Source organism: Macaca mulatta, chromosome 7 (genome assembly GCF_049350105.2).
Source record: "Macaca mulatta isolate MMU2019108-1 chromosome 7, T2T-MMU8v2.0, whole genome shotgun sequence".
NCBI classification, from domain to species: Eukaryota; Metazoa; Chordata; class Mammalia; order Primates; family Cercopithecidae; genus Macaca; species Macaca mulatta.
In genome coordinates, this window is record NC_133412.1 from 147,048,800 (window position 1) to 147,075,006 (window position 26,207).

A 26,207-nucleotide genomic window follows, 5' to 3' on the forward strand; every position below is an offset into this window, starting at 1 on the left:
AGAAGCAAATGTATTCTTACAGAAGCTTCTGCATCAGTTCTCTGTTTCGTCTTTTACCCGGTTTTACCTGGGTACACTGAACCACATGGGATCAGGCGTCCTTCCATGTTTTCCACTTCCTGGTCCATGCTGTGGTCCTCTACATTTTGGATTTCATGATAGAGGCAAGAGTGAGCCACAGAGGAAGAGAGCCTTGACTACTACCCAGAGAAGTTGTTAGCTCTCCTCTTGAGACGGGGTGTGGTCCCACTGTGACACTCTTGTCTTCGAGGGGTGAAGAGAGCACTCATCTGAGGTTAGGGGGCATGAAATAGGGAGAGTCCTTGGTCTGAAGTTGGGATGAGCAACTGTATAAAAATTACTTCACTACTTTTTGGGTTATTTCCACTGGGGAGACAGAATCCTTAGCCTGAAAGAAATCAAGTTTTATGGTGTATGTGTTGCTAGTTTGTTTTCCATAAAAAATAGTTTTATAGTATCAGCAACATGTGAGTGTACCTAATTGGCCACAATTCTTTGAAACCATCAAAACACTATTTTGTATTACTTTTTGCTAGTATAATGTGTATAATATTACTTCAATTTCCTTAAGTAATTCTTTAAAATTTTTAGCTTTATTTACTAGCATACGTTTCATGCATTTAAATGTACAATTCAGTGACTTTTAGAATACTCACAGAGCTTTCTTTGCAACTGTCACCGCAATTTTTAAATTTTTTATTTAAAAACAAATTTATTGACAAATAAAAATTGTTGCCAGGCGCAGTGGCCCACACCTGTAATCCCAGCACTTTGGGAGGCCGAGGCCAGCAGATCACAAGGTCAGGAGTTCGAGACCAGCCTGGCCAATATAGTGAAGCTCCATCTCTACTAAAAATACAAAAATTAGCCAGGCGTGGTGTCGCATGCCTGTAGTCCCAGCTACGCAGGAGGTTGAGGCAGAAGAATCGCTTGAACCCAGTAGGCGGAAGTTGTACTGAGCCCAGATCGTGCCACTACACTCCAGCCTGGGTGACAGAGTAACACTCCATCTGCAAAAAAAAAAAAAAAGTTTATGTTTATGGTATACAACATGATGTTTTAAAATGTTTACAGGCTGGGCGCGGTGGTTTATGCCTGTAATCCCAGCATTTTGAGAGGCCGCGGGCGGAACACCTGAGATTGGGAGTTTGAGACTAGCCTGACCAACATGGAGAAACCGCGTCTCTACTAAAAACACAAAAGTAGCCGGCCGTGGTGGCGCATGCCTATAATCCCCAGCTACTCGGGAGGCTGAGGCAGGAAAATTGCTTAAACCCAGGAGGCGGAGGTTGCAGTGAGCCTAGATTGCACCATTATACTCCAGCCTGGCCAACAAGAGCGAAACTCCACATGAAAAAAAAGAAAAGGAAAAAAAAGAAATACGTTTACATTGTGCAGTGGTTATATCAAGCTAACATGCTAATTAACATGGATTACATCACATACTTATTGTTTGTGGTGAGAACACTTAGAATCTACCCTCGTGGCAAGTTTCTTTTCTTTTTTTCTTTTCTTTTTTTTTTTTTGAGACGGAGTTTCGCTCTCATTGCCCAGACTGGATGGAGTACAGTGGTGCGATCTCAGCTCACTGCAACCTCTGCCTCCTGGTTCAAGTGATTCTTCTACCTCAGCCTCCTGAATAGCTGTACAGGCAACCGCCATCATGCCTGGCTAATTTTTGTATTTTTGTAGAGATGGGGTTTCACTATGTTGGCCAGGCTGGTCTTGAACTCCTGACCTCAGGGGATCTGCCCTCCTCAGCCTCCCAAAGTGCTGGGATTACAGGCGTGAGCCACCGTTCCCAGCCAGTGGCAATTTTGAAGTATACAATACATTGTTATTAACTATAGTCACCATATTGTTTCAGGCCTTATGTTTAAGTCTTGAATGTATTTTGAGTTGATTTTTGTGTATTGTGTGTGATATATTACTCATTATATACTTTTATCATTGGGTAAATTAGTAGAGTGGTTTGACATTATTGGATAAAATTATCTTAATGTTTTCTTTTTCAGCGTTGTAGAATGAATGAAGACACTGGCACTGATTATATAACACCTTGGCAGCTATCTCAAGTCGTTGATGGTGGAGGTATTGGAATTATAGAAGAAAGCAAACACACAAATTTGACTAAAGGCGATTTTGTGACTTCTTTCTATTGGCCCTGGCAAACCAAAGTTATTCTGGATGGAAATAACCTTGAAAAGGTGATATATATATATGAACGTATCTGATTTTTTTTTTTCCCTGTGCAATTCTTACTTTGTGCATTTGATATTCAGTTGTGTTTGTAATCAGGGAAAAATAAAAGCATTTATTTTCTTTTAGCTAGCTGCCAAAATGCGGAAAGCCTTTGTTCCTTTTCCACTGTTAGCTGTATAGGGAAGTTTAAATTTTCCTTCTGAAGGTTTGATAATTGAGCCTGCTAAAATAAATTGACAGTAAACAGATTAACAGGAGAAAAACCATTTTAATTCATGTATGTGCACTGGAGCCTCACAGAAGAATAGAAGACTCAAAGGAGGGACCAGATGGTTGAAGGTTTTTTGTTGTTGTTGTTTCTTTGCTTGTTTGTTTGTTTTTTTTTTTTTGAGACGGAGTCTCGCTCTGTCGCCCGGGCTGGAGTGCAGTGGCCGGATCTCAGCTCACTGCAAGCTCCGCCTCTGGGGTTTACGCCATTCTCCTGCCTCAGCCTCCCAAGTAACTGGGATTACAGGCGCCCACCACCTCGCCCGGCTAGTTTTTTGTATTTTTTAGTAGAGACGGGGTTTCACCGTGTTCGCCAGGATGGTCTCGATCTCCTGACCTCGTGATCCACCCGTCTCGGCCTCCCAAAGTGCTGGGATTACAGGCTTGAGCCACCGCGCCCGGCCTGTTTGTTTGTTTTAGAGATGGGGTATCACTGTGTTGCCCCATCTGGTCTCAAACTCCTAGGCTCAAGCAGTCCTCCCACCTCAGCCTCCCAAAGTGCTGAGATTTCAGGTGTGAGCTTGAAGTTCTTACAGCTTAAAGGAATGGGACTTGAGGCTTTTGGGGGAAATGGCAACAAAAAGGGAAAGGGGAGGAATTGCGTGGTAAACAAAGGTTATCTTATTGTAGATAAAGTCTCTCAGGTAATAAAAGTTGTTTCAGAGCAGCTGCCAAAAGAATAGGCAATAGCCTGACTGGGTCTGCTAATGACTTTATTTATGTATTTAGAGACAGCATCTCACTCTGTCACCCAGGCTGGAGTGATCTTGGCTCACTGCAACCTCTGCCTCCTGGGTTCAAGTGATCTTCCCACCTCAGTCTCCCGAGTAGCTGGGATTACAGGTGTGTACCACCACACCCAGCTAATTTTTTGTATTTTTAGTAGAGACAGGATTTTGCCATGTTGGCCAGGCTGATCTCAAGCTCCTGACCTCAAGTGATCTGTCCGCCTCAGTCTCCCAAAGTGCTGGGATTACAAGCGTGAGTCACCATGCCCAGCCATTTTTATTAAACTTTGTGTAGAAACAAGAGTCTCACCATATTGCCCAGGCTAGTCTTGAACTCCTGGCCTCAACCGATCCTCCCGCCTCAGCCCCAGAAAGTGCTGGGATTACAGTTGTGAACCACTGTGCCCAGCCTTAATGGTACATTTTAAACATCAGTAATGAGAACTGTTGGAATTTGAGTTGATTTTTTTTCTTTTTTTTTTTAAGACAGTCTTGCTCTGTTGCCCAGGCTGGAGTGCAGTGGCGTGATCTTGGCTCACTGCAACCTCTGCCACCCGGGTTCAAGTGATTCTCCTGCCTCAGCCACACGGGTAGCTGGGATTACAGGCGCCCACCACCACACCCAGCTAATTTTTGTATTTTTAGTAGAGACGGGATTTCAGGATCTTGGCCAGGGTGGTGTTGAACTCCTGACCTCATGATCCACCCATCTTGGCCTCCCAAAGTACTGGGATTACTGGCATGAGCCACCGTACCCAGCCAGAGTTGATTTTTATAGGTACATGTTTATGTTGGAATTGCTCAGACACTTAAAAATCTTCCAGTGTTGCCAAGTATTTTTCTGTTAAGCATTTCCTTTTTTTTTTTCCCCCCCATACTTGGGGCATTAACAGAAAGAATATTTTGTCTCTTATGTGGGAATTGTTTTTAAAAGTTTATTTTATTTTATTTTTTTTTTGAGACGGAGTCTTGCTTTGTTGTCCAGGCTGGAGTGCAGTGACACGATCTCGACTCACTGCAACCTCGACCTCCCCAGGTTCAAACAATTCTCTGCCTCAGCCTCCCGAGTAGCTAGGATTTGGGCACCTGCCACCACACCCGGCTAATTTTTTGTATTTTTAGTAGAGATGGGGTTTCACCATTTTGGCCAGGCTGGTCTTGAACTCCTGACCTTGTGATCCATCCACCTCAGCCTCCCTAAGTGCTGGGATTACAGGCATGAGCCACTGCACCTGGCCTTAAAGTTTCTTTTTAATATAAAGAGAAGTAATATTGTTTTTTACTCTTTACAAATAAAGTATAGAATTTTAGCAAGATTGATGAATGGTTTACTCTTCTATAAACCATATTGGGTTGTTTATTATACTGATGGACTGCCATAACAAAATACTACAGGCTGGGTGGTTTAAACAACAGAGATTTATTTTCTCACAGTTCTGGAAGCTAGAAGTCCAAGATCAGAGTTCTGGAAAATTTGGTTTCTGGGGAGGCCCCTCTTCCTGGATTGCAGATGGCCACCTTCTTGCTGTGTCCTTAGGCAGTCTTTTCTCTGTGGGTGTGCAGAGAGATAGATCTTGTTTTGTTTCTTCTTCTTCTAAGGACACACAAGTCCGTTTTGTTTTTGTTTTTGTTTTTGTTTTTTTCCTTTGAGATGGAGCCTTACTCTGTCACCCAGGCTGGAGTGCAGTGGCATGATCTCAGCTCACTGCAACCATTGCCTCCTGGGTTCAAGTGATTCTCCTGCCTCAGCCTCCCAAGTAGCTGGGATTACAGGCATACACCACCACGCCTTGCTAATTTTTTGTATTTTTAGTAGAGACGGGGTTTCGCCATGTTGGCTAGGCTGGTCTCAAACTCCTACTCTCAGGTGATCTGCCTGCCTCAGTTTCCCAAAGTGCTGAGATTACAGATGTGAGCCACCGTACCCGGCCAGGACACAAGTCTTGTTGGACTAGGACCCCACCCTTATGTCCTCATTCAATCCTAAATATCTCCTTTAAGTCCCTGTTTCCAAATAAAGTCACACTGGGGCTTAGGGCTTTACTATATAAATGTTACGGGGACACAATTCAGTCCATAACACATTGTCTCTACTTTGTTGTCTCAAAACAGGAATTCCTAGTATTCTTAAAGAGTATATATTTTATTCTAGGTAGACCCACAACTTGTGAATGGACACCTTTCATATTTTCTTGGAGCTATAGGTATGCCTGGTTTGACTTCCTTGATTGGGATACAGGAAAAAGGTCATATAACTGCTGGATCTAAAAAGACAATGGTTGTCAGTGGTGCTGCAGGTGCCTGTGGATCCGTGGCTGGGCAGGTAAACTTTCTAAGAATTATATGATTTTCTGATTATTTGAGGATTGTTATAATTCATAATTGAAATTCTGGATATATGTATACCATTAAAAATATAAAATTGGATAATTTTTTTTTCTTTTTTGAGACAGAGTCTCCAGGCTGGAGTGCAGTGGCGCAATCTTGGCTCACTGCAACCTCTGCCTCCTGGGTTCAAGAGATTCTCATGCCTCAGCCTCGAGAGTAGCTGGGACTACAGGTGTGTGCCACCACACCTGGCTAATTTTTGTATTTTTAGTAGAGATGGGGTTTTGCCATGTTGGCCAGGCTGGTCTTGAACTCCTGGCCTCAAGGGATCCACCTGCTTTGGCTCCCAAAGTTCTGGGATTATGTGCGTGAGCTACTATGCCCAGCCAAAATTGAATAAATTTATAATGACTTTCACACGTTTCTTGTAGAAATGGGTGTTTTTTTTTTTTTTTTTACCTACTTAGACTCTCTTAATAACAGTAATAAAAAATGCAGATTTTAGTGTCTTATTCTCTGTTAACCAAAAATAGATGTAGTAAATGCTAAAGCTTTGCTTTCATTATTATAAGGAAGAGAATGATAGAGAAGCTGTTTGGAATTCATGAATTAAAAGTCAAACTCACATTTTAAATTAATATCCTCAAATAAGAAACCACTTATTGAATTCTAGACATGTAAACATTTTGATAGAATTTTATGAAGTTGGCCTGGCACAGTGGCTCACGCCTGCAACCCCAGTGCTTTGGGAGGCCAAGGTGGCAGGATTACTTGAGGACAGGAGCTCAAGACCAGCCTGGGCAACATAGTAAGACTCTTCAGTAAATAAATTAGCCCAGTGTGGCAGCACTCCTGTTGTCCTAACTACTTGAGAGGCTGAGGCAGGAAGAGTACTTGAGCCCAAGAGTTTGAAGCTACAGCGAGCTATGAATATACCACTGTACTCCAGCCTGGGTGACAGAGTGAGACCCTGTTTCTTTGAAAAAAAAAAAAAAAAAAAAATCTTATAAAAGTACATCCTTTTATAAATAATAGCCTTTATAGATTGAAACCATTGAAAACAAACATTGTGTCTGAGCTGTGATTTTAGTTTGCCACAAGCCTGAAAAATAATGAATTGCATGTGATGCTTTGGGTCTGATTATTCCTTTTATGAAATTAGATTTAAGTTGTGAAATTTTATTTTTTAAATTTAGTTATTCTTTGATTTTATATTTTTCAATGAGTGAAAGCCAAAAATTGTGAGATTTTCACATTTAAACTACAGATGGTCCCCAACTTATGATGGTTGTACTTTACAATGATGCAAAAGCCGTATGCATTCAGTAGAAGCCATACTTTGAATTTTGAATTTTGGTCTTTTCCCAGGCTAGTGATATCAGTATGACACTCTCTCGAGATGCTGGGCAGCAGCAACAAGCTGTAACTCCCGGTCAGCCACTGTATGTGGCTGAACAACTCCGTCAATCATGCCCAGCTGGAGTGGATGTTTATTTTGACAATGACCATGAGGGTAAACAACTGGTACTCTATGGTGTACTGTATTGCCACATGGTTTTGCCCAGCCATAAGTGTTCTGAGCACATTTTAGGTAGGCTAGGCTAAGCTATGATGTTCAGTAGGTTAGGTATATTAAATGCATTTTTTGCTTAGGATATTTTCAACTAACAATGGTTTTGGCTGGGCGCAGTGGCTCACGCCTGTAATCCCAGCACTTTGGGAGGCCGAGGCGGGCAGAGCACGAGGTCAGGAGATCGAGACCATCCTGGATAACAGCTGAAACCCCATCTCTACTAAAAAATGTAAAAAAATTAGCCGGGCATGGTGGCAGGCGCCTGTAGTCCCAGCTACTCGGGAGGCTGAAGCAGGAGAATGGTGTGAACCTGGGAGGCGGAGCTGGCAGTGAGCCAAGATCGTGCCACTGCGCTTCAGCCTAGGGGACAGAGCTCCAGCCTGGGGGACAGAGCGAAGATTCCGTCTCCAAAAAAAAAAAAAAAAAAAGATGGTTTTATTGGGACATATCCCCATCATAAGTTGAGGAACATAAGTCTAACTTTGTTCAATTTTAATAATTTTTTTTTGGGATGACATTGTCTGCCCTCAGTTCTTTTACTTTCAAATTACTCTTCATTAAAAGCAGCGTAATCTAACCTAAATTGTAATGAACACTGTCATATACCTGTAATATCTTGCATACTTGTATATTTTTACATTTAAATGTGACAATATAAAGCCATTTAATCTTCAAATTTCTCCCCTAGATTGGCCATTTGTTAGGTTGTTCCAGAGTGGTGGGGATTTGTGGAACACATGAGAAATGCATCCTCTTGACCTCAGAACTGGGCTTTGATGCTGCAATTAATTATAAAAAAGAGAATGTGGCAGAACAACTCCGTGAATCATGCCCAGCTGGAGTGGATGTTTATTTTGACAATGTTGGTGGTAACATCAGTGATACAGTGATAAGTCAGGTTGTTTGCTGATTTCTATTATAAATTTGAATACTGCATTCTTTTTACCTAATACTGAGAAAAAAATTTATAAAATTGGAGGGATTATTGTGACTTAATGTGATGATCAGTATTGTATTTAAGTGATACCAAAGAGCTTGCTGATACCTACTTCCCTTTACTTGCAGATTTGTACTATGAACTTCAATTTCAGTTATTTGCTACCAATATTATATTTTTCACTTTTGGTTTATTTTTGTGAAAAATTACAGTTGCATTGTTGAAATAGTGAAGCTCTGACCCCTAACTCACTACTGACCAACTCACAGCTATGGCCCCAGACCTTGTGTAGAGAATGGGTTTCACAGACTGCATGTATTTATGTATATTTACTAACAATATTATAAAATATCAACATGAGTTATTAACACTACATAGTCCTTTGCTGCATCTAAAATTATTTGCAGTTGAGATTATTAAATTATTTAAATCCAAAAAAATACAGTTCTACCACTAATAAGTAGCAACAACAACTAATGTAATTCTTTTGCTGATTACCAAACATTTATTTGCCTCTGTGTTCCTTTGGAATATAATTATTTCTAGCTAGCTCAAATTCTCAAATACCTCTAACAGGTAAATTAAAAAAAAAAAATCGAACTAGTTGACAAAAAGGATTAAATAGTCAAGGAGGCTTTCATTATGGCAGCCATAAAATCAGTAAACACAGGAACGGGATATTTTATCATCATTTTTCTTTGTGCAGATGAATGAGAACAGCCATATCATCCTGTGTGGTCAAATTTCTCAGTACAACAAAGATGTGCCTTATCCTCCCCCACTATCCCCTGCTATAGAGGCAATCCAGAAAGAAAGAAACATCACAAGGTGTGTTCTTCCTCTTTGCCCTTATTACTGGTTCATGGGGTTTTAAATATCATAGATGTGTATGAAATCTATTGTTCTTCATAGACACTTTTTCTTTATTAAATAAAACCTTAGGTTGGGTGTGGTGGCTTGCACCTGCAATCCTAGCACTTTGGGATGCTGAGACGGCATCCCAAAGCAAGCAAGGTGGATTGCTTGAGGCCAAGAGTTCAAAACTAGCCTGGCCAACATGGTGAAACCCCATCTCTACTAAATATACAAAAAATTAGCCGGGCGTGGTCGTGGGCGCCTGTAATCCCAGCTACTTGGGAGGCTGAGGCAGGAGAATCACTTGAACCCGGGAGACGGAGGTTGCAGTGAGCCAAGATCACCTCACGCACTCCATCCAGCCTGGGCAACGAGAACGAAACTCCGTCTCAAAAAGAAAGCTTTAAAATACACATTTTTTAAGCCCATTCAATATTTAGGTTTTGGCTAACTAGCTCCCTGAAAACATACTTACTGGCTTTGACTGGCCTGGGTTAGGTCACATGAGGGTCGAGAAAGGATGTTACCCACAAAGGAAAAAATCACGGTGCTATTAACCAATGGGGTTGTAGATACTGGGCAGACAAAAACTTATTATTTTGACATGCTGTCTCGCTCAGCCTCCCAGGCTGGAGTATAGTGGCACGATCTCAGCTCACTTCTACCACCATCTCCCAGGTTAAAGCGATTCTCCTGTCTCAGCCTCCCGAGTAGCTGGGACTATAGGCACCTGCCATCATGCACAGCTAATTTTTATGTTTTAGTAGAGACGGGGGTTTCACCGTGTTGGCCAGGCTGGTCTTGAACTCCTGACCTCAGGTGATCTGCCCACCTCGGCCTCCCAAAGTGTTAGGATTACAGGCGTGAGCCACTGCGCCTGGCAACAAAAATTATTAATAGAAGTCTTCTACAGTTATACCTGTAACTCCGCATAAAACTGTATCTGACCAGACTCAATGTGATTATGTCCTAATATTTTAAGGATTAACAGATACTAGAATTCTGGAATGGTTTGATCTTGGAATACCACTCCCGTCATATTCTCTGATCATTATCCTTTTCTTCCTCACTGCAGGGAAAGATTTCTGGTGTTAAATTATAAAGACAAATTTGAGCCTGGCATTCTACAGCTGAGTCAGTGGTTTAAAGAAGGAAAGCTAAAGGTAGAACTTCTATTCTTTATCAATATAATTCTTCCTGCTACTTGATATAATTTTGCATTATTTAAATGTACTATAGCAAACATATTAGTTTCATTATAAAAATTCCTACAAAAGAAAAGTATGCTGAATATTATAAATTAACTCTACCTCCCAGGTGAGTATAACCTCCTGATTAACAAACCCTTAACAAACCCTTGTTTGTTATGCCCTTTATCTAAAATTTTTTAGCTTTACTTTCCATAGATTATATCACAAAATCAATAGGTTTTCCCCCAAATGTAAAATTGTTATGTTTATTAATTTAACAAATATTTATGGGATGCTACTATGTGTTAGAAGCTGTGCTTTCTCAAAAATCATGTAAGCACCTCCTGATGCCTTTAGCACCATACTTCTTCCCTGTCCTCCCTGGACATCCTAATGTATGTCTTAGTTGTTGATTGAAAGTCAGGAGTTATTAATCTGGGCTTCAGACATACTGGCCTAGGCTGTTCTTTTTTTTTTTTTTGAGACAGAGTCTCGCTTTGTCACCCAGGTTGTAGTGCAGTGGTGCAATCTCAGCTCACTGCAACCTCCGCCTCCTGGGTTCAAGCGATTCTCCTGCCTCAGCCTCCTGAGTAGCTAGGATTACAGGCATGTGCCACTCGCTCAGCTAATTTTTGCATTTTTAGTAGCGATGGGGTTTCACCATGTTGGCCAGGCTGGTCTCGAACTCCTGACCTCGAGTGATCTGCCCATCTCAGCCTCCCAAAATGCTGGGATTACAGGTGTGAACCACTGCATCCAGACTGGCCTAGGCTATTCTTGAAACCTGCAAATGATAGGCAAAGTTGTACCTTTGTATGCTTCTGTACTTTACTTTTTCTGTTTTAGAGTGTATAGCTTGTAATCTGTTACTAATTGAAGAGATTAAACAACGGGAAAATGGGATATTACTTTAAAAAAATCAATTGATAGGAAGCTTTTCTGGACTACCTACATGAAATAAAGAGTATCTATTTTTAGACAGAAGGTGCTAAATAGTATTGCTGCCTTTTGTAAGTATGGAAACTATTATATAGAAACATTGAAGTTTAAAGACTATTAAATCTACCTATTTTGATTTACAGATTAAGGAGACGGTGATAAATGGGTTGGAAAACATGGGAGGTAAGATGAATGTAGACTTATTTATTATATACATGTCCTCAGCACACAAAGATAAAGTCTTTTTGGTTTTTTTTTGAGATGGAGTCTTGCCCTGTTGCCCAGGCTGGAAACAGAGCAGTGGCGCGATCTCAGCTCACTGCAAGCTCCGTCTCCCAGGCTGATGCCATTCTCTTGCCTCAGCTCCCAAGTAGCAGGGACTACAGGTGCCCATCACCACGCCGGGCTAATTTTTTGTATTTTTAGTAGAGACGGGGTTTCACTGTCATAGCCAGGATGGTCCCAATCTCCTGACCTCGTGATCTGCCCGCCTCGGCCTCCCAAAGTGCTGGAATTACAGGTGTGAGCCACCATGCCTGGCCTTTTTTTTTTTTTTTTTTTTTTTGAGATGGAGTCTTGCTCTATCTCCCAGGCTGGAGTGCAGTGGTATGATCTTGGCTCACTGCAACCTCCACCTCCCGAGATCAAGCAATTCTCCTGCCTCAGTCTACCAAGTAGCTGGAACCACAGGCGTGCACTAGCATGCCTGGCTAATTTTTGTATTTTTAGTAGAGACAGGGTTTCAACATATTGGCCAGGCTGGTCTTGAACTCCTGAACTAAAGTGATTTGCCTGTCTCAGCCTCTCAAAGTGCTGGGATTACAGGTGTGACCCACCCCACAGGCCAAAGTCTTTTATCTTTTTATATTTTAATGCTACCTCTCTGGCCTCCCCTGCCCTGCCCTTCCTTCCCCTTACCTCCCCCTTTTTTTTAAGAGATGATCTTGCTCTGTTGCCCAGACTGGAGTGCAGTAGCATGATCATAGCTAACTATAACTTATGAACCCATGGGCTCAAGCAATCCTCTTACCAGAGTAGCTGGGACTACAATTACCTGCCACTATGCCCAGCCTTTTTTTTTTTCTTTTTTTAAAAAAATTTTCCATAGAAACAGGGTCTCACTATATTGTCCAGGCAACTCCTGGCCTCAAATGATCCTCCTGCCTCAGCCTCCCAAAGTGCTGGAATTTACAGGTGGGAATGCCTGGCCCTTTTTTTAATTTTTGAGGTAGGGCCATGCTCTGTCACCCAGGCTGGAGTGCAGTGGTGCGATCATGGTTCACTGCAGCCTCTCCCTCCCAGGCTCAGATGATGCTTCCACCTCAGCCCCCGGAGTAGCTGGGACTACAGGCACACACCACCACTCCCAGCTGATTTTTGTATTTTTAGTAGAGATAGCGTGTCATCATGTTGGTCAGGCTGGTCTCAAACTCCTGACCTCAAGTGATCCGCCCACCTTGGCCTCCCAAAGTGCTGGGATTACAGTTGCGAGGCCCCATGCCTGGCCTTCACTGACATTTTATTCCTGTATTTTTTTTTGCCTCTAGTCTTCAGATACTGTAAACAATGAACATTCATGTACATACCAATTAGATACCAATTAAATATTTTCAGTATAGGCAAAACTTTTTTTTAAGATGTTAATTGGGTTTGTGTATAACTTTTTACTTGAGATTTCTTTTTTTGAGACGGAGTCTTGCTCTGTCACCCAGGCTGGAGTGCAGTGGCCAGATCTCAGCTCACTGCAAGCTCCGCCTCCCAGGTTTACACCATTCTCCTGCCTCAACCTCCCAAGTAGCTGGGACTACGGGCACCCGCCACCTCGCCCCGCTAGTTTTTTTTTTGTATTTTTTAGTAGAGACGGGGTTTCACCGTGTTAGCCAGGATGGTCTCGATCTCCTGACCTCGTGATCCACCCGTCTCGGCCTCCCAAAGTGCTGGGATTACATTCATGACAATTTTCTATGCTTAATATTGAAAATCACTGAAAAGGTTATTGAAGATAATTTTTTGTGTTGTACCTTTTGGAAACAAGTATGATAGTGACATTTACCTTTTCAGATAATCTACTTTCTCTTTTTCCAGCTGCATTCCAGTCCATGATGACAGGAGGTAACATTGGAAAGCAGATAGTTTGCATTTCAGAAGAAATCTCTTTGTAATCGCTGTAAATGTCTTCAAGGCAATCATAGATTTCTTTTCCATTTTGCATATTTTCTAAGATACATTAAAAAATGCTTAGAATATACATAGCTCTCGATTTAAATGTGATCATAGGTGTTATTTTTAGTTGCATAGGGGATTTGATACAACCATTAATGGATCACACACAATAGGTTTTTAATAGTAACTTTTAGTAATTACTTTTATTAATTTAAAAGAATGCTTGAGAGGCACTTCGTAAAGATTTGTTAAACTGGAAAAGTTTTACATGATCTGATACAACCATTAATGAATCATACACAATAGGTTTTTAAAAATAATAACTTTTATTAATTTAAAATAGAATGCTTAAAATAGAATACTTGAGAGGCACTTAGTAAAGATTTGTTGAACTGGAAATGTTTTACATGATTCTTAAACTGAAACTTGATGTAAAAATAGAATTGAGATGGCCTTTTTTTCACATTGTAGACAGAAAAGAGACTTAATGGTATGATGTGTACATAGGGACTAGGGGCAGGATTGGGAGGTTTCAGAGCTTGTGTAACAGTTTTTGGGATAGGAGACCAGCAGCTTTGGGTTGGGATTAGTATGGGAAGATAAATAACTTAGGTTGGTTAAGTTGACAAGATTTACTCCAGAGGATGATCTCTTTGTATTTGCCAAATAATTTACTGTATAGCCTAAAAACTCAATATATATTGAGAAAAGTGTATGTTGATTTTAGGTTAGCAGGCACATACTGTCAAATAGTTGTAAAGATTGAGAGGGCAAACAGATGTAAACACCAGTTGGAGTTTTAGGTGATTAAAAGATTGATGGCCGGGCCTGATGTCTCAAGCCTGTAATCCTAGCACTTTGGGAGGCAGAGGCGGGCAGATCACTTGAGGTCAGGAGTTCGAGACCAGCCTGGCCAACACAGTGAAACCCCCCTCTCTCTAATACAAAAATTAGCAGGGCATGGTGGTGGGTGCCTGTAATTCCGGCTACTCAAGAGGCTGAGGGTGGAGAATCATTTGAACCTGGGAGGGGGAGGTTGCAGTGAGCTGAAATCGCACCATTGCACCCTAGCCTGGGCGACAAGAGTGAAATTCCGTCTCAAAAAACAAAAACAGATTGACAATAAAGACAGCTTCAGAAAATGACAGGACTGAGCAAAATAGCAAATGTTTGTAAACATGAATGTTCAGGAACTGCTGATGTACCTCAAGTTTGTTTTATTAATTGTACTCAACCCTCACAGAACAGTAAAACTGAAGATTATTGTTTCTGAATGTTTTGGCTTATGATCGTCTGTCTACACACTGCCACTACACTTTTGTATGCAACATTTGTAATAAGTAGATCAAATTGTGTTGGTAATCAGCCTCTCCAGTTTACTTGAGTGGCTCTTTCTTGTTACTTTTCCTGGACCATTTCATCTCCTGAGGGGGTTTCACCTTTTCTTTGTATGTTGCTAACTCCCAAATCTCCATCTGCATTTCTCACCTCTTTCTTGAGCACTGGACCTTTACCTCCAAGTAAATATCCTCAACTCTGGATTGGCACCTTATACTCTGCTTTTTCTTTTTTTCTTTTTTTGTCTCGCTGTGCCGCCGCCCAGGCTGGAGTGCGGTGGCACGATCTCGGCTCACTGCAAACTCCGCCTCCCGGGTTCAAGCGATTCTTCTGCCTCAGCCTCCAGAGAAGCTAGGATTACAGACGCGTGCCACCACACCCGGCTAATTTTTGTATCTTTAGTAGAGACGGGGTTTCACTGAGTTAGGATGGTCTCTATCTCCTGACCTCGTGATCCGCCTGCCTTAGCCTCCCAAAGTGCTGGAATTACAGGCGTGAGCCACCGAGTCCGGCCTACTCTGCTTTTCTAAAGTGGAATGATCTTCCTCTGAAACGTTTCTCCTTTATTTTAAATCACCATTAGTAATTTGTGTACCCAAACCTGTCATCGAGGCTTATCTTTAACCTTGAAAATCCCTTTTTAAAGATAACTCCTAAGGCCGGGCGCGGTGGCTCAAGCCTGTAATCCCAGCACTTTGGGAGGCCGAGGCAGGTGGATCACGAGGTCAGGAGATCGAGACTATCCTGGCTAACATGGTGAAACCCCGTCTCTACTAAAAATACAAAAAACTAGCCGGGCGTGGTGGCGGGCGCCTGTAGTCTCAGCTACTTGGGAGGCTGAGGCGGGAGAATGGCGTGAACCCGGGAGGCGGAGCTTGCAGTGAGCCAAGATCACGCCACTGCACTCCAGCCTGGGAGACACAGCGAGACTCCGTCTCAAAAAAAAAAAAAAAAAAAAAAAAAAAAAAAAAAAAAAACTCCTTTAATTCCCCACATTAGTTGAGTCTCATTCTTCCGCACGCAAATATTTAAAAGTAAGTAATTTCAAGAAGTCAGTCAAACTCACAAAGCTTTAACAAGGTGGCATCTAGCTTGCAAGTCAAGTGTTCAAGGCCGCAGTCGGGACATCCAAGAGCTCTTTACATCCTAATTACAACACCGAACCCACACTCACTGTATACCCCGTCCCGTATATAATGCAAAACTTGATTCTGCAAGTTCCTTTCTCAGGCGGTGAAACTTCGAGGTCCTCTCCATGGAGACCTCTGATAAATGTTTAAGCAGTGATCCTTTCTCGTTTGCCTCCATTGCAACGCCTCCGCTGATGGGAAAAACTACTCCCTCCGCTACTGCGGGGTGGCAGTGACGTCAACGAATTAGCTGACCTGTTTTTTCGGGCTTCGCGGACCTAGGAGTCCCGAAGGCCGAGAGTGAGTAACTGGGAGCGGGGAGGCTGCGGCTCCTCCTGTCCGGGGCGGAGCTCTGCGTCGCGGGCCCGGGCAGTCCCCGCCAGCAGCCTTGACGTCTGGGTCTCGAGCGCCGCTGCAGCCACCCAGCCCTGAGGCGAGCGAGTGGATGTGTGCGTGGGGGGTCGGCCAAACTTCCTGTCCCGCGCTCGAGCTGCTTCCGGCGGGAGCCGGAAGACGCTGTGTGTGGACGGAATTCGGGACCGACAGACGGCCGGCCGGCTGCCCAGAACTGGAAGGTGAGCTCCGAGGTGGGCCTGGCCACACCTGCTCGGCTAGGTAGTAACCCAGAGGGCGGGGGCCAGTACCGGCTACTTGGGGCCTGGGGCCGAGTTCACCCCGAGAGAGGAAACCGCCCTCCTTGGGCATCCCTCCAGGATCTGGCGGGCCTGGGAGCGGCCAGTCTGAAGCCCTGCTGCTTTGGCCCTTCCCCTCGCGGGTTTTTAGGGGCGATATTCCTACTCCTTTGCTTGGTTTTGGGGACAGGGATATAGGAACAGACTGTCCTGAGAAAGCCGGAGTCGGCGAGTCCCCAGGGCGGGGGCTCTTGGACTGCACCCGCAGCCGGGGCCTGCCCGCGGACCTTGGGGCCTTATTACTAAGGCCTTTGTGGTGTGGGGTAGAGGATGCCAGGAGGCCTTGCCCTGAATGTTTCGGTCCATAGCTACCCTCTCCTTTCATACCACTTACTTTCTGCGTCTGGAAAAGGGACAGCTGCCTACTCGACTGGGCTGGGTCGCCCGTTTCACCTTTGCCTGTCAGTTAGGGGGGTAGGGGAGGGTGTATGAATTGTGTTTACGGCCTTTATACATTTCGTGTCGAATTTATTTTCTGAAATTTCTCAAGATAATCCAATTTATTAAAGTTTATCCCACTTGCTCATGAGGCTCAGAAATGCATTTAGGCACCATTTGGAAGTTAAATATTAAGTTGGGACTTAAGAATTAGTACTTAGGTTGGCACGAAGATCAACGCAGCATCTTTGCAGTAAATAAAAGAAACATTTGGAAATAAAGTCGGGCATTTTGTTAGAGGGTGAGAAATTGCACTTGTTTTTTTCTTAGTGTGGTGCAGAGTAAAAGACAACTAAAGTAGCAGTCAGAAGTTTTAAGTTCTAGTTTTTTACGTTTTGCATCTAATTTTTGGCAAGTTGCTGAATCTCTAGCTCTGGGGAGTTTTTCTGTATAAACGAAAGGGTTTACCCTTAGGGTTATGACAATTATTCTGAGGCACTGAACTTTGAATAGAAGTGACATAAGCATTTCTTTGTTTTGGAAAGGTAACTTGAATGGCTGCCTAAAGGATGCATTGGAAAGAGGAATTTTAAAGGCGGGGTGACCAGTTAGAAGCCTGTTTTAGTAGTATAGTAGAAAGTTACTGAGAGACGCAAACAGGGCTTTACAGTAGGGAATAGAGAACATTCTGGGAACAGAGAATCACGGGGATTATTTAAAAATGGAGAAAGAGATTTAAAGACCTAGAATTTGCAGCTGAGTGGGAGGAAGATTGGGCGATCATTGAAATAGATAATACAAGAAGAACAGGTTTGGTAAGGAAGATAATAATCTGAATTTTGGACATTGTTAGGTTTGAGATGCTGTTGAATGTACATACATGTGGAGATACCTAGCAAGTAGTTAGAAATGAAGGTTTGGAGTTCAGCAGAGATGACTAGAGAAAAATGTGGGTATCATTTGTAGTGTCATTCATTCATTATACAAATGTTTAGTACCCACCAGTTGCTTACTGGGAAGCTTGTATGGAAGCCCTTTAAGCTTATAATAAACACATTAGAAGTGGGAAGTGACTGTTAATGGGCACAGGGTTTCCTTGTGAGGTGATGAAATGTTGTAAAATTGATTGTGCTTGTACAGCTCTGAATAAACTAAAGACATTTTAATTGTACTCTTTAAATGAGTCAATAGTATGGTATGTGAACAATATCTTAATGAAACTAATTTTTAAAAAAGATTTACATTGCAGTTTTGGAAATCTGTTGAGTAAGGAATTGGGAATAGGAATGTTTAATTGCATATTTGCTGTTACACCTGTAGCTAATTAGTACGTTGCTCTGTTAAAGATGAGATCCCCACAGTACACTTGATAAGATACCGAGTGCTGGCCGGACGCGGTGGCTCAAGCCTGTAATCCCAGCACTTTGGGAGGCCGAGACGGGCGGATCACGAGGTCAGGAGATCGAGACCATCCTGGCTAACCCGGTGAAACCCCGTCTCTACTAAAAAATACAAAAAACTAGCCGGGCGAAGTAGCGGGCACCTGTAGTCCCAGCTACTCGGGAGGCTGAGGCAGGAGAATGGTGTACACCCGGGAGGCGGAGCTTGCAGTGAGCTGAGATCCAGCCACTGCACTCCAACCTGGGCGACAGAGTGAGACTCCATCTCAAAAAAAAAAAAAAAGGATAGTGCTCTAGTACAAATTCTTTTGAGTTCAGTTGCATATCTTAATGCATTCTGCTATTTTCTGTTTTATTCATACTGTACACATACAAATCATAAACTTGGACACCAAAATTGTATGGCAGTACTTAGTTATTATATGAATACCTAGTGCTTGAGAAAATGCTCGTGTTAATTTTTAAAGATTATTGAAGTGAAAACACTGAAATAAAAAGATGTCATAGATAACATATAAAGGACAGTAAATAGTTGTCTGGTTCCTCAGAGATTTTACAATCCTGGAATCTCAAAGTTGGAGGAACCTTAAAGATGACTTAAACAACAAACATCTGATAATTTCTTGGCTTGTTAAGCTGGAATTGGGGAAGAGGAATTCTTGTTTTTTTTGAGACAACCTCCGTTCGTTACGCAGGCTGTAGTGCAGTGGTGTGATCGCTGCTTAGTGCAGCCTCGATCTCCTGGGCTAAAGCGATCCTCCTACTCAGCCTCCCTAGTAGCTTGGACCACAGGCATGTGCCACCATGTGAAACTAATTGAAAAAAAGTGGTTTTCTTTGTAGAAATAGGGTCTCACTGGCCGAGACTGCACCACTGCACTCCAGCCTGAGAGACAGAGCCAGACTCTGTCTCAAAAAAAAAAAAAAAAGGCCGGGCGTGGTGGCTCAAGCCTGTAATCCCAGCACTTTGGGAGGCCGAGACGGGCGGATCACGAGGTCAGGAGATCGAGACCATCCTGGCTAACACGGTGAAACCCCATCTCTACTAAAAATACAAAAAAAAACTAGCCGGGCGAGGTGGCGGGCGCCTGTAGTCCCAGCTACTCGGGAGGCTGAGGCAGGAGAGTGGCATAAACCCAGGAGGCGGAGCTTGCAGTGAGCTGAGATCCAGCCACTGCATTCCAGCCTGGGTGACAGAGCGAGACTCCGTCTCAAACAAAAAAAAAAAAAAAAAAAAAGAGAGAGAGAGAGAAATAGGGTCTCACTGTGTTGCCTAGGCTGAGAAAAGGAATTCTTAAGCCATGGAGATTCAAGATCAAACCTAGAGAGATGTAATCACTCTTCACGCTAATGATTCCCCTGTGTCGGTGGGAGTCTTGGCTTTGCAACTTAATAACTTGGTAATTAAGTATATTACTTAATTACTTAATACTGAGCCTTGGTTCCTTCCTCTCTAAATAGAGGGATGGATAAACATATGAAGCTGTTGCAGAGCTTGAATAAGAAAAATGTGTGTGAAAGAAAAGTCAGGGATTTATGATACTTTATGTGGGAAACTTGGAAGGAGCGTTTCCATTTATATCTTGTAAATGGTTACTTCTTTTTTTTTTTTTTTTTGACACAGAGTCTTGCTCTGTCGCCCAGGCTAGAGTACAGTGGCGCGATCGCGGCTCGCTGCAGCCTCTGCCTCCCGGGTCCAAGTGATTCCCCCACCTCAGCCTCCTGAGTAGCTGAGACTGCAGGCACGTGCCACCACACCTGGCTAATTTTTTGTATTTTAGTCCAGATGGGTTCCACCATGTTGGCCAGGATAGTCTCAATTTCCTGACCTTGTGATCTGACCACCTCGGCCTCCCAAAATGCTGGGATTACAGGTGTGAGCCACTGGCCCTGGCCTAAATGGTTACTTTTTTACAATGAAAAAGGAGGATTTCGGGCAGCTAGAAAGAGAGAGGGAGGAACCAACAGGACAAAAAAAAAAAAATTTATTCAGGTACTTTTTTTTTTTTTAAAGATGGAGTCTTGTTCTGTCGCCCAGGCTGGAGTACAGTGATGCAGTCTCAGCTCACTGCATCCTCCGTCTCCAGGGTTCAGGCGATTCTCCTGCCTCATCCTCCGAAGTAGCTGGGATTACAGGCACCAGCCACACGCCCGGCTAATTTTTATATTTTGGGTAGAGACGGGGTTTCACCATATTGTCCAGGCTGATCTTGAACTCCTGACCTCAGGTGACTCACCTGCCTCGGTGCTGGGATTACAGACATGAGCCACCGCGCCCAGCCTAAGTGCCCTCTTTGTTAAGTCTGTCTTGTTCTACCTTTCCACGCTACCTGGTATTAATTGGAAACTTAAAGTACCCATTGATTGAAAATATACCCATCCTGGATACATTTTACCCTGTATGATTATTTGTAATAGTGCTCCCAATTTTAGCAACAATTGTACCAAATAAAATGGACTAACATTACAAAATCCTGAAAAGAAACTAAACTATTAGAAAGTAAGAATTTAAGGCCGGGCGCGGTGGCTCAAGCCTGTAATCCCAGCACTTTGGGAGGCCGAGACGGGCGGATCACGAGGTCAGGAGATCGAGACCATCCTGGCTAACACAGTGAAACCCCGTCTCTACTAAAAATACAAAAACTTAGCCGGGCAAGGTGGCAGGCGCCTGTAGTCCCAGCTACTCGGGAGGCTGAGGCAGGAGAATGGCGTGAACCCGGGAGGCGGAGCTTGCAGTGAGCTGAGATCCGGCCACTGCACTCCAGCCTGGGTGACAGAGCGAGACTCCGTCTCAAAAAAAAAAAAGAAAGTAAGAATTTAAATTCCAGGGAATGGCAGGGCCTGGTGGCTCATGCCTGTAATCTCAGCACTCTGGGAGGCCAGGACAGGCGGATCACCTAAGGTCGGGAGTTCGAGACCAGCCTGACCAACATGGAGAAACCCTGTCTCTACTAAAAGTACAAAATTAGCCAGGTGTGGTGGTGCATGCCTGTAATCCCAGCTACTCCGGGGGGCTGAGGCAGGAGAATTGCTTGAACCTGGAAGGCAGAGGTTACGGTGAGCTGAGATCGTGCCATTGCACTCCAGCCTGGGCAACAAGAGCAAAACTCCATCTCTAAATAAATAAATTAATTAACTAAATAAATTATAGGGAGAGAACAGCCGCATCAGGGTCCTGAGAGTACTACCTTTGGGAAACACTCTTCAAGTTTTTACTGTTTCTTTAATGTAATTTTTAAAATTATCAAAACGATATGGTTGCCTTTTAGAAAAATCGGACAATCGAGAAAAGAAAATTAAGTCACACCAGCCTACCACACAGTATGGCTACTGTCATAGCTGTATGAATCTCCTTTTACTTTTTCTGATGCTTATTATAACTAGTTTTAATAATAGCAAGTATATAATTTTGTATTTTGTTTTTATAATTTAACATGTCAGTCATCTGTTGCTGCATAGTCTTCATAGCATTTGTTTGTTGGTTTGTTTTTTGAGATGGAGTCCCACTCTGTCGCCCAGGCTGGAGTGCAGTGGTCTGACCTTGGCTCACTGCAACCTCCACCTTCTGGGTTCAAGGGATTCTCCTGCGTCAGTCTCCCGAGTAGCTGGGATTACGGGTGCCTGCGACCATGGTTGGCTAATTTTTGTATTTTTAATAGAGAGGGTTTCACTGTGTTGGCCAGGCTGGTCTCGAACTATTGACCTCAAGTGATCCACCCACTTCAGCCTATCAAAATGCTGGAATTGCAGGTGTAAGCCACCATGCCCAACCCTTGATAGCATATTTTGAAGTGACAGTGCCATATTTAATCAATCATTCCCTAATTAGGGTGTGTGTGTGGTGTATGTATATACATTGCTTCCAGTTGTTTATTATTTAAGAGGGACATCTTTGGACATAGCTCTATCCATATTTAAGATAGTTTCTGAGATTATTAAAGGTTGAAATACTGCATCAAAGCATAGTATTTTTATGGGTTTTGATGCCTGTTGAGCTTGTTGTATTTTAAAACAAGTGTTTTGGTTTGAATTCTTTATTTGCTTGCTTGTGATTTTTTTTGGATATGTGAAGAAGTGTCTTTATGTACCTGTGTTTTCCCACTGCTCTTAATGCCCCTTCTCTCTTTTTTACCCTATTCTAGGTTAAATTGATTACCCACCTAGTACAACATCTTACAGGAAGAGCATAGTATTTCCTAGCGGAGTATGAACATAACAGGAAGGTATCATTGGCTCTGAATTAAATTTGAACTTGTCCCCTGAATAGCTACAGGTTTTGGAAGCTGAATCAATGTTATCAGATGAGTTAGAATCCAAACCAGAGGTGAGCCCAGTCAGCTTGTTTCCTTTTCTTTTGGCGGGCTATATTTCAAAGTTTATCTTTAGTTTAGGGGTCAGCAAACTTTTTATTCAATGAGCCAGATAATAAATATTTTAGGTTTTATAAGCTGTATATGTTTTTCAGTATACGTAAAATCATTATACATTTAGATAATTATGTAATAAAATCTTGTAAATAAAAATATGTTTATGTATAAATATGTACTTACATAAATATGAGATACATGCGATGTATATAGGTGTATACATATATAAATATTTACTACTACAAATTCTTCTTTTGTTTATTTTGTATATGTAAGTATTTTCTTTCTAAATGTGATTAGGGGATTTAAACATTTTTTGTTGTTCACTTTTCTTACTTTAAATTTAGCACATCTGTGTTGCAGAATGGACACTGAATTTGGAACCAGATTACTTAAATTTAAGGATTGGCATTGCTCGTAACTAGTCATGTGACCTTAGACAAGTCACTTAATGTTTCAATTTGATTCCTCAGCTGTAAAATACACCTTAAGGCCGGGCGTGGTGGCTCACGCCTGTAATCCCATCACTTTGGGAGGCCGAGGCAGGTGGATCACGAGGTCAGGAGATCGAGACCATCCTGGCTAACACAGTGAAACCCCATGTCTACTAAAAATACAAAAAAAAATTAGCGGGGCCTGGTGGTGGGCACCTGTAGTCCCAGCTACTTGAGAGGCTGAGGCAGGAGAATGGCGTGATCCCACGAGGCAGAGCTTGCAGTTAGCCTAGATTGTGCCACTGCACTCCAGCCTGGGTGACAGAGTGAGACTCTGTCTCCAAAAAAAAAAATACATCTTAAATCTTACTGGGTTAATGTGATAATTAAATGAGCCAGTACACAGAAAATTGCTTTGTAAAATGTAATCAATATGATGCAGTTGATTTTAAGCCATTATTTTAAAATGTAAGTATTTTTATCATTTCTCTGTTTGACAGAAGGTGGCAGAGGTTAACTTAATTACAGTGAAGTGTCACTTAGCGATAGAGATGCATTCTGAGAAATATGACATTAGTTGACTTCATTATTATGCGAACATGGTAGAGTATACTTTCACAGACCTGGATGGTTTAGCCTGCTACATTCCTAGGCTGTATGGTGTACCCTATTGCCCCTAAGCTGCAAACCTATACAGCATGTTACTGTACTGAATACTGTAGGCAGTTGAAGCATAGTGGTAAACATTGTGTATCAAACATATCTAAATGTAGAAAAAGTACAGTAAAAATAGGGTATTACAATCTTACGGGACCATAATCCTGTATGTGGTCTGTTAACTGAAATGTTGTTATGCAGCACATGACTTTATATAAATCAGCTGTTCTCTAGAACAGAGAACTTGATAAAATAACTTTAGATATTATGGTGTTTAGTTTTTCTTTGAATATGGATGAGACTAGTAAATAGTCTTAATATTATCTTTTGGTAAATTCAGAAGTTTAGATACATTTCTAACAACTTGTATTTCTCAGTGTTGTCTTTTTTCCCCCTAGCTCCTGGTACAGTTTGTTCAGAATACATCCATCCCATTGGGACAGGGGCTTGTAGAATCAGAAGCTAAAGATATTACTTGTTTGTCCCTCCTTCCCGTGACTGAAGCCTCAGAATGCAGTCGGCTAATGTTACCAGGTAAAAATTAAGATCACTAGAGATAGGATAAAGAAGTCTTAAGAGCTTAGCCTACTCTATGTTACTGGTGGAATGAATATATCACTTAATAACTGACTGGTGGAAACTGTAAAAATTAGGAGTCATGGAGAAAAAGCAACCATGAAATCATTAGTGCTTTGGTAGTTTAAGCCATAGGAATGGATATGATCACCCAGAGAGTGTGAGAGTGGGGAAAAAAGGTCAATGCAAAACTATGGAACTATTTATTTAAGGTACAGGGTAGGGCAGGAGAACTTGTAAAGGAGGGAAGAAGCGAAGACTAAAATAGTTGGATGAACATCAGCAGAGTGGAGGCATGAAACCCAGGGGAAATCATTGTATCAAATGCTACTGACAGGCCCAGTGAAATAGGGACTAAAAGGACACCATTATTGACTTTGGCAGAACCTGTTCCATGGAGAGAAGAGGATGGAAAGTCAGGCTGCAGTGACTTGAGTGTACAAGCTGTTTTTTTTGAGACGGAGTGTCACTCTGTCACCCAGACTAGAGTGCAGTGGTGCAATCTCGGCTCACTGCAACCTCTGCCTCCCCTCCCGGGTTCAAGCTAGTCTCCTGCCTCAGCCTCCTAAGTAGCTGGGATTACAGGTGCGCGCCACTATGCCTAGCTAATTTTTGCATTTTAAGTAGAAACAGGGTTTCACCATGTTGGCCAGGCTGGTCTTGAACTCCTGACCTCAAGTGATCAGTCTACCTTGGCCTCCCAAAGTGCTGGGATTACAAGTGTGAGCCACTGCATCAGGCCTATCAATACATACTTTCTAAAGACTCTCCTGGTACGAGAAGGAAAACGAGAAGGTGATGAGATAGAGGGAAATTTTTTGTTTGTGTTAAGATCTGAGGTATTTGAGGGTTGCTTTATGCTAAGAGGAAAGAACCAGTTAGAAAAGTTGAAGACAGGCCAGGTGTGGTGGCTCATGCCTGTAATCCCAGCACTTTGGGAGGCTGAGGCAGGAAGATTGCTTGAGCCCAGGAGATTGAGACTAGCCTGGGCAACATGGCGAGACCTCGTCTCTACAAAAAATTAAAAATTAGCTGGGCATGGTGGTGTGCACCTGTAGTCCCAGCTGAGGTGGGAAGATCAATAGAGCCCAGGAGTTTGAGGCTGCAGTAAGCTGTTTTTGCAACACTGCACTCCATCCTGGGTGGATAGAGCAACACCTTAAATAGTAATAATAAATTAAAAAAAAAAAAAAAATATATATATATATAAACAAACAATAATTAAGGAAATGAAAACAACAGAGTGTCCATCTCCCCTTAGAATGACTGTTATAAAGATGGAAGATAACAAGTGTTGGCAAGGATATGGAGAAAAGGTAACCTTTGTATACTGTTGGTGGGAATGTAAGTTAGTACAGCCATTATGGAAATTGTATGGAAGTTCCTCAGAAAACTAAAAATGGAGCTACCATATGACCCAGCAATCTAACTTGTAGGTATATATCTAAAGGAATTGAAATCAGTAAGTCAAAGATATCTATACTTACATGTTAATTGCAGCATTATTCATAATAACCAAGATAAGGAATCAGTTTTGTGTTCATCAACTAATGAATGGATTTTTAAAAAATGCATTCACCTTCTTTTGCACATTTCCTTTAGTTTTAATTTTAAGTATTTGAGACATACAAACAAGTATAGATAAAAGTAAATGAAAATCCAAATACTTGCCTCCCAGCTCATAAAACACAATATTACAGGCTGGGCGTGGTGGCTCACGCCTATAATCCCAGCACTTTGGGAGGCCGAGGCAGGTGGATCACTTGAGGTCAGGAGTTTGAGACCAGCCTGGCTGGTGAAACACTGTCTCTACTAAAAATACAAAAGTTAGCCAGGTGTGGTGGCACAGAAAAAAATACCACAGCCTGAGGTACAACCAGAGGTAAAAAGGTAATGGTAAAAACTGCAATAGCTTTTGCACCAACCTAATATAAAAGTTAAGGAGAGGGAGCGCTCTACAAGAAAAATAAAATGTAGATCCTATTCTTGAGTTAGTATTCATTGTATAGCTATATTTTTCAAGGAAAAAGTAC

At 42.3% G+C, this 26,207-nt stretch overlaps 2 protein-coding genes across 22 annotated transcripts in view; both read left to right on the forward strand.

Annotated features, from left to right (window-relative positions):
• The window catches only part of PTGR2 (prostaglandin reductase 2), a 43,136-nt gene extending 20,740 nt beyond the window's left edge, over window positions 1-22,396 (forward strand). For 6 of the 10 annotated variants that reach the window (XM_015144078.3, XM_028851662.2, XM_077941460.1 and 3 more), the window contains 7 exons: window positions 2,037-2,228; window positions 5,371-5,541; window positions 7,808-8,017; window positions 8,763-8,884; window positions 9,987-10,074; window positions 11,184-11,223; window positions 13,126-14,477. In XM_015144078.3, the coding sequence (XP_014999564.1) occupies window positions 2,037-2,228; window positions 5,371-5,541; window positions 7,808-8,017; window positions 8,763-8,884; window positions 9,987-10,074; window positions 11,184-11,223; window positions 13,126-13,202 (900 nt within the window). In that variant the 3' untranslated portion in view covers window positions 13,203-14,477. Of the gene's footprint in view, window positions 1-2,036; window positions 2,229-5,370; window positions 5,542-7,807; window positions 8,018-8,762; window positions 8,885-9,986; window positions 10,075-11,183; window positions 11,224-13,125; window positions 14,478-22,282 lie in introns of those variants that run through there. The other 4 variants (XM_015144082.3, XM_077941463.1, XM_077941462.1 and 1 more) reach the window with 2 other exon arrangements.
• ZNF410 (zinc finger protein 410) overlaps window positions 16,190-26,207 on the forward strand; it is a 45,523-nt gene continuing 35,505 nt past the window's right edge. For 6 of the 12 annotated variants that reach the window (XR_013396455.1, XR_013396454.1, XM_015144073.3 and 3 more), the window contains exons 1-2: window positions 22,283-22,464; window positions 23,997-24,132. Coding sequence is in view for 5 of the 12 variants with exons in the window: in XM_015144073.3 (XP_014999559.2) it covers window positions 22,432-22,464; window positions 23,997-24,132 (169 nt within the window). In the remaining 7 variants the exon portion in view is untranslated. Of the gene's footprint in view, window positions 16,247-22,282; window positions 22,465-23,996; window positions 24,133-26,207 lie in introns of those variants that run through there. The other 6 variants (XM_077941450.1, XM_077941453.1, XM_077941452.1 and 3 more) reach the window with 2 other exon arrangements.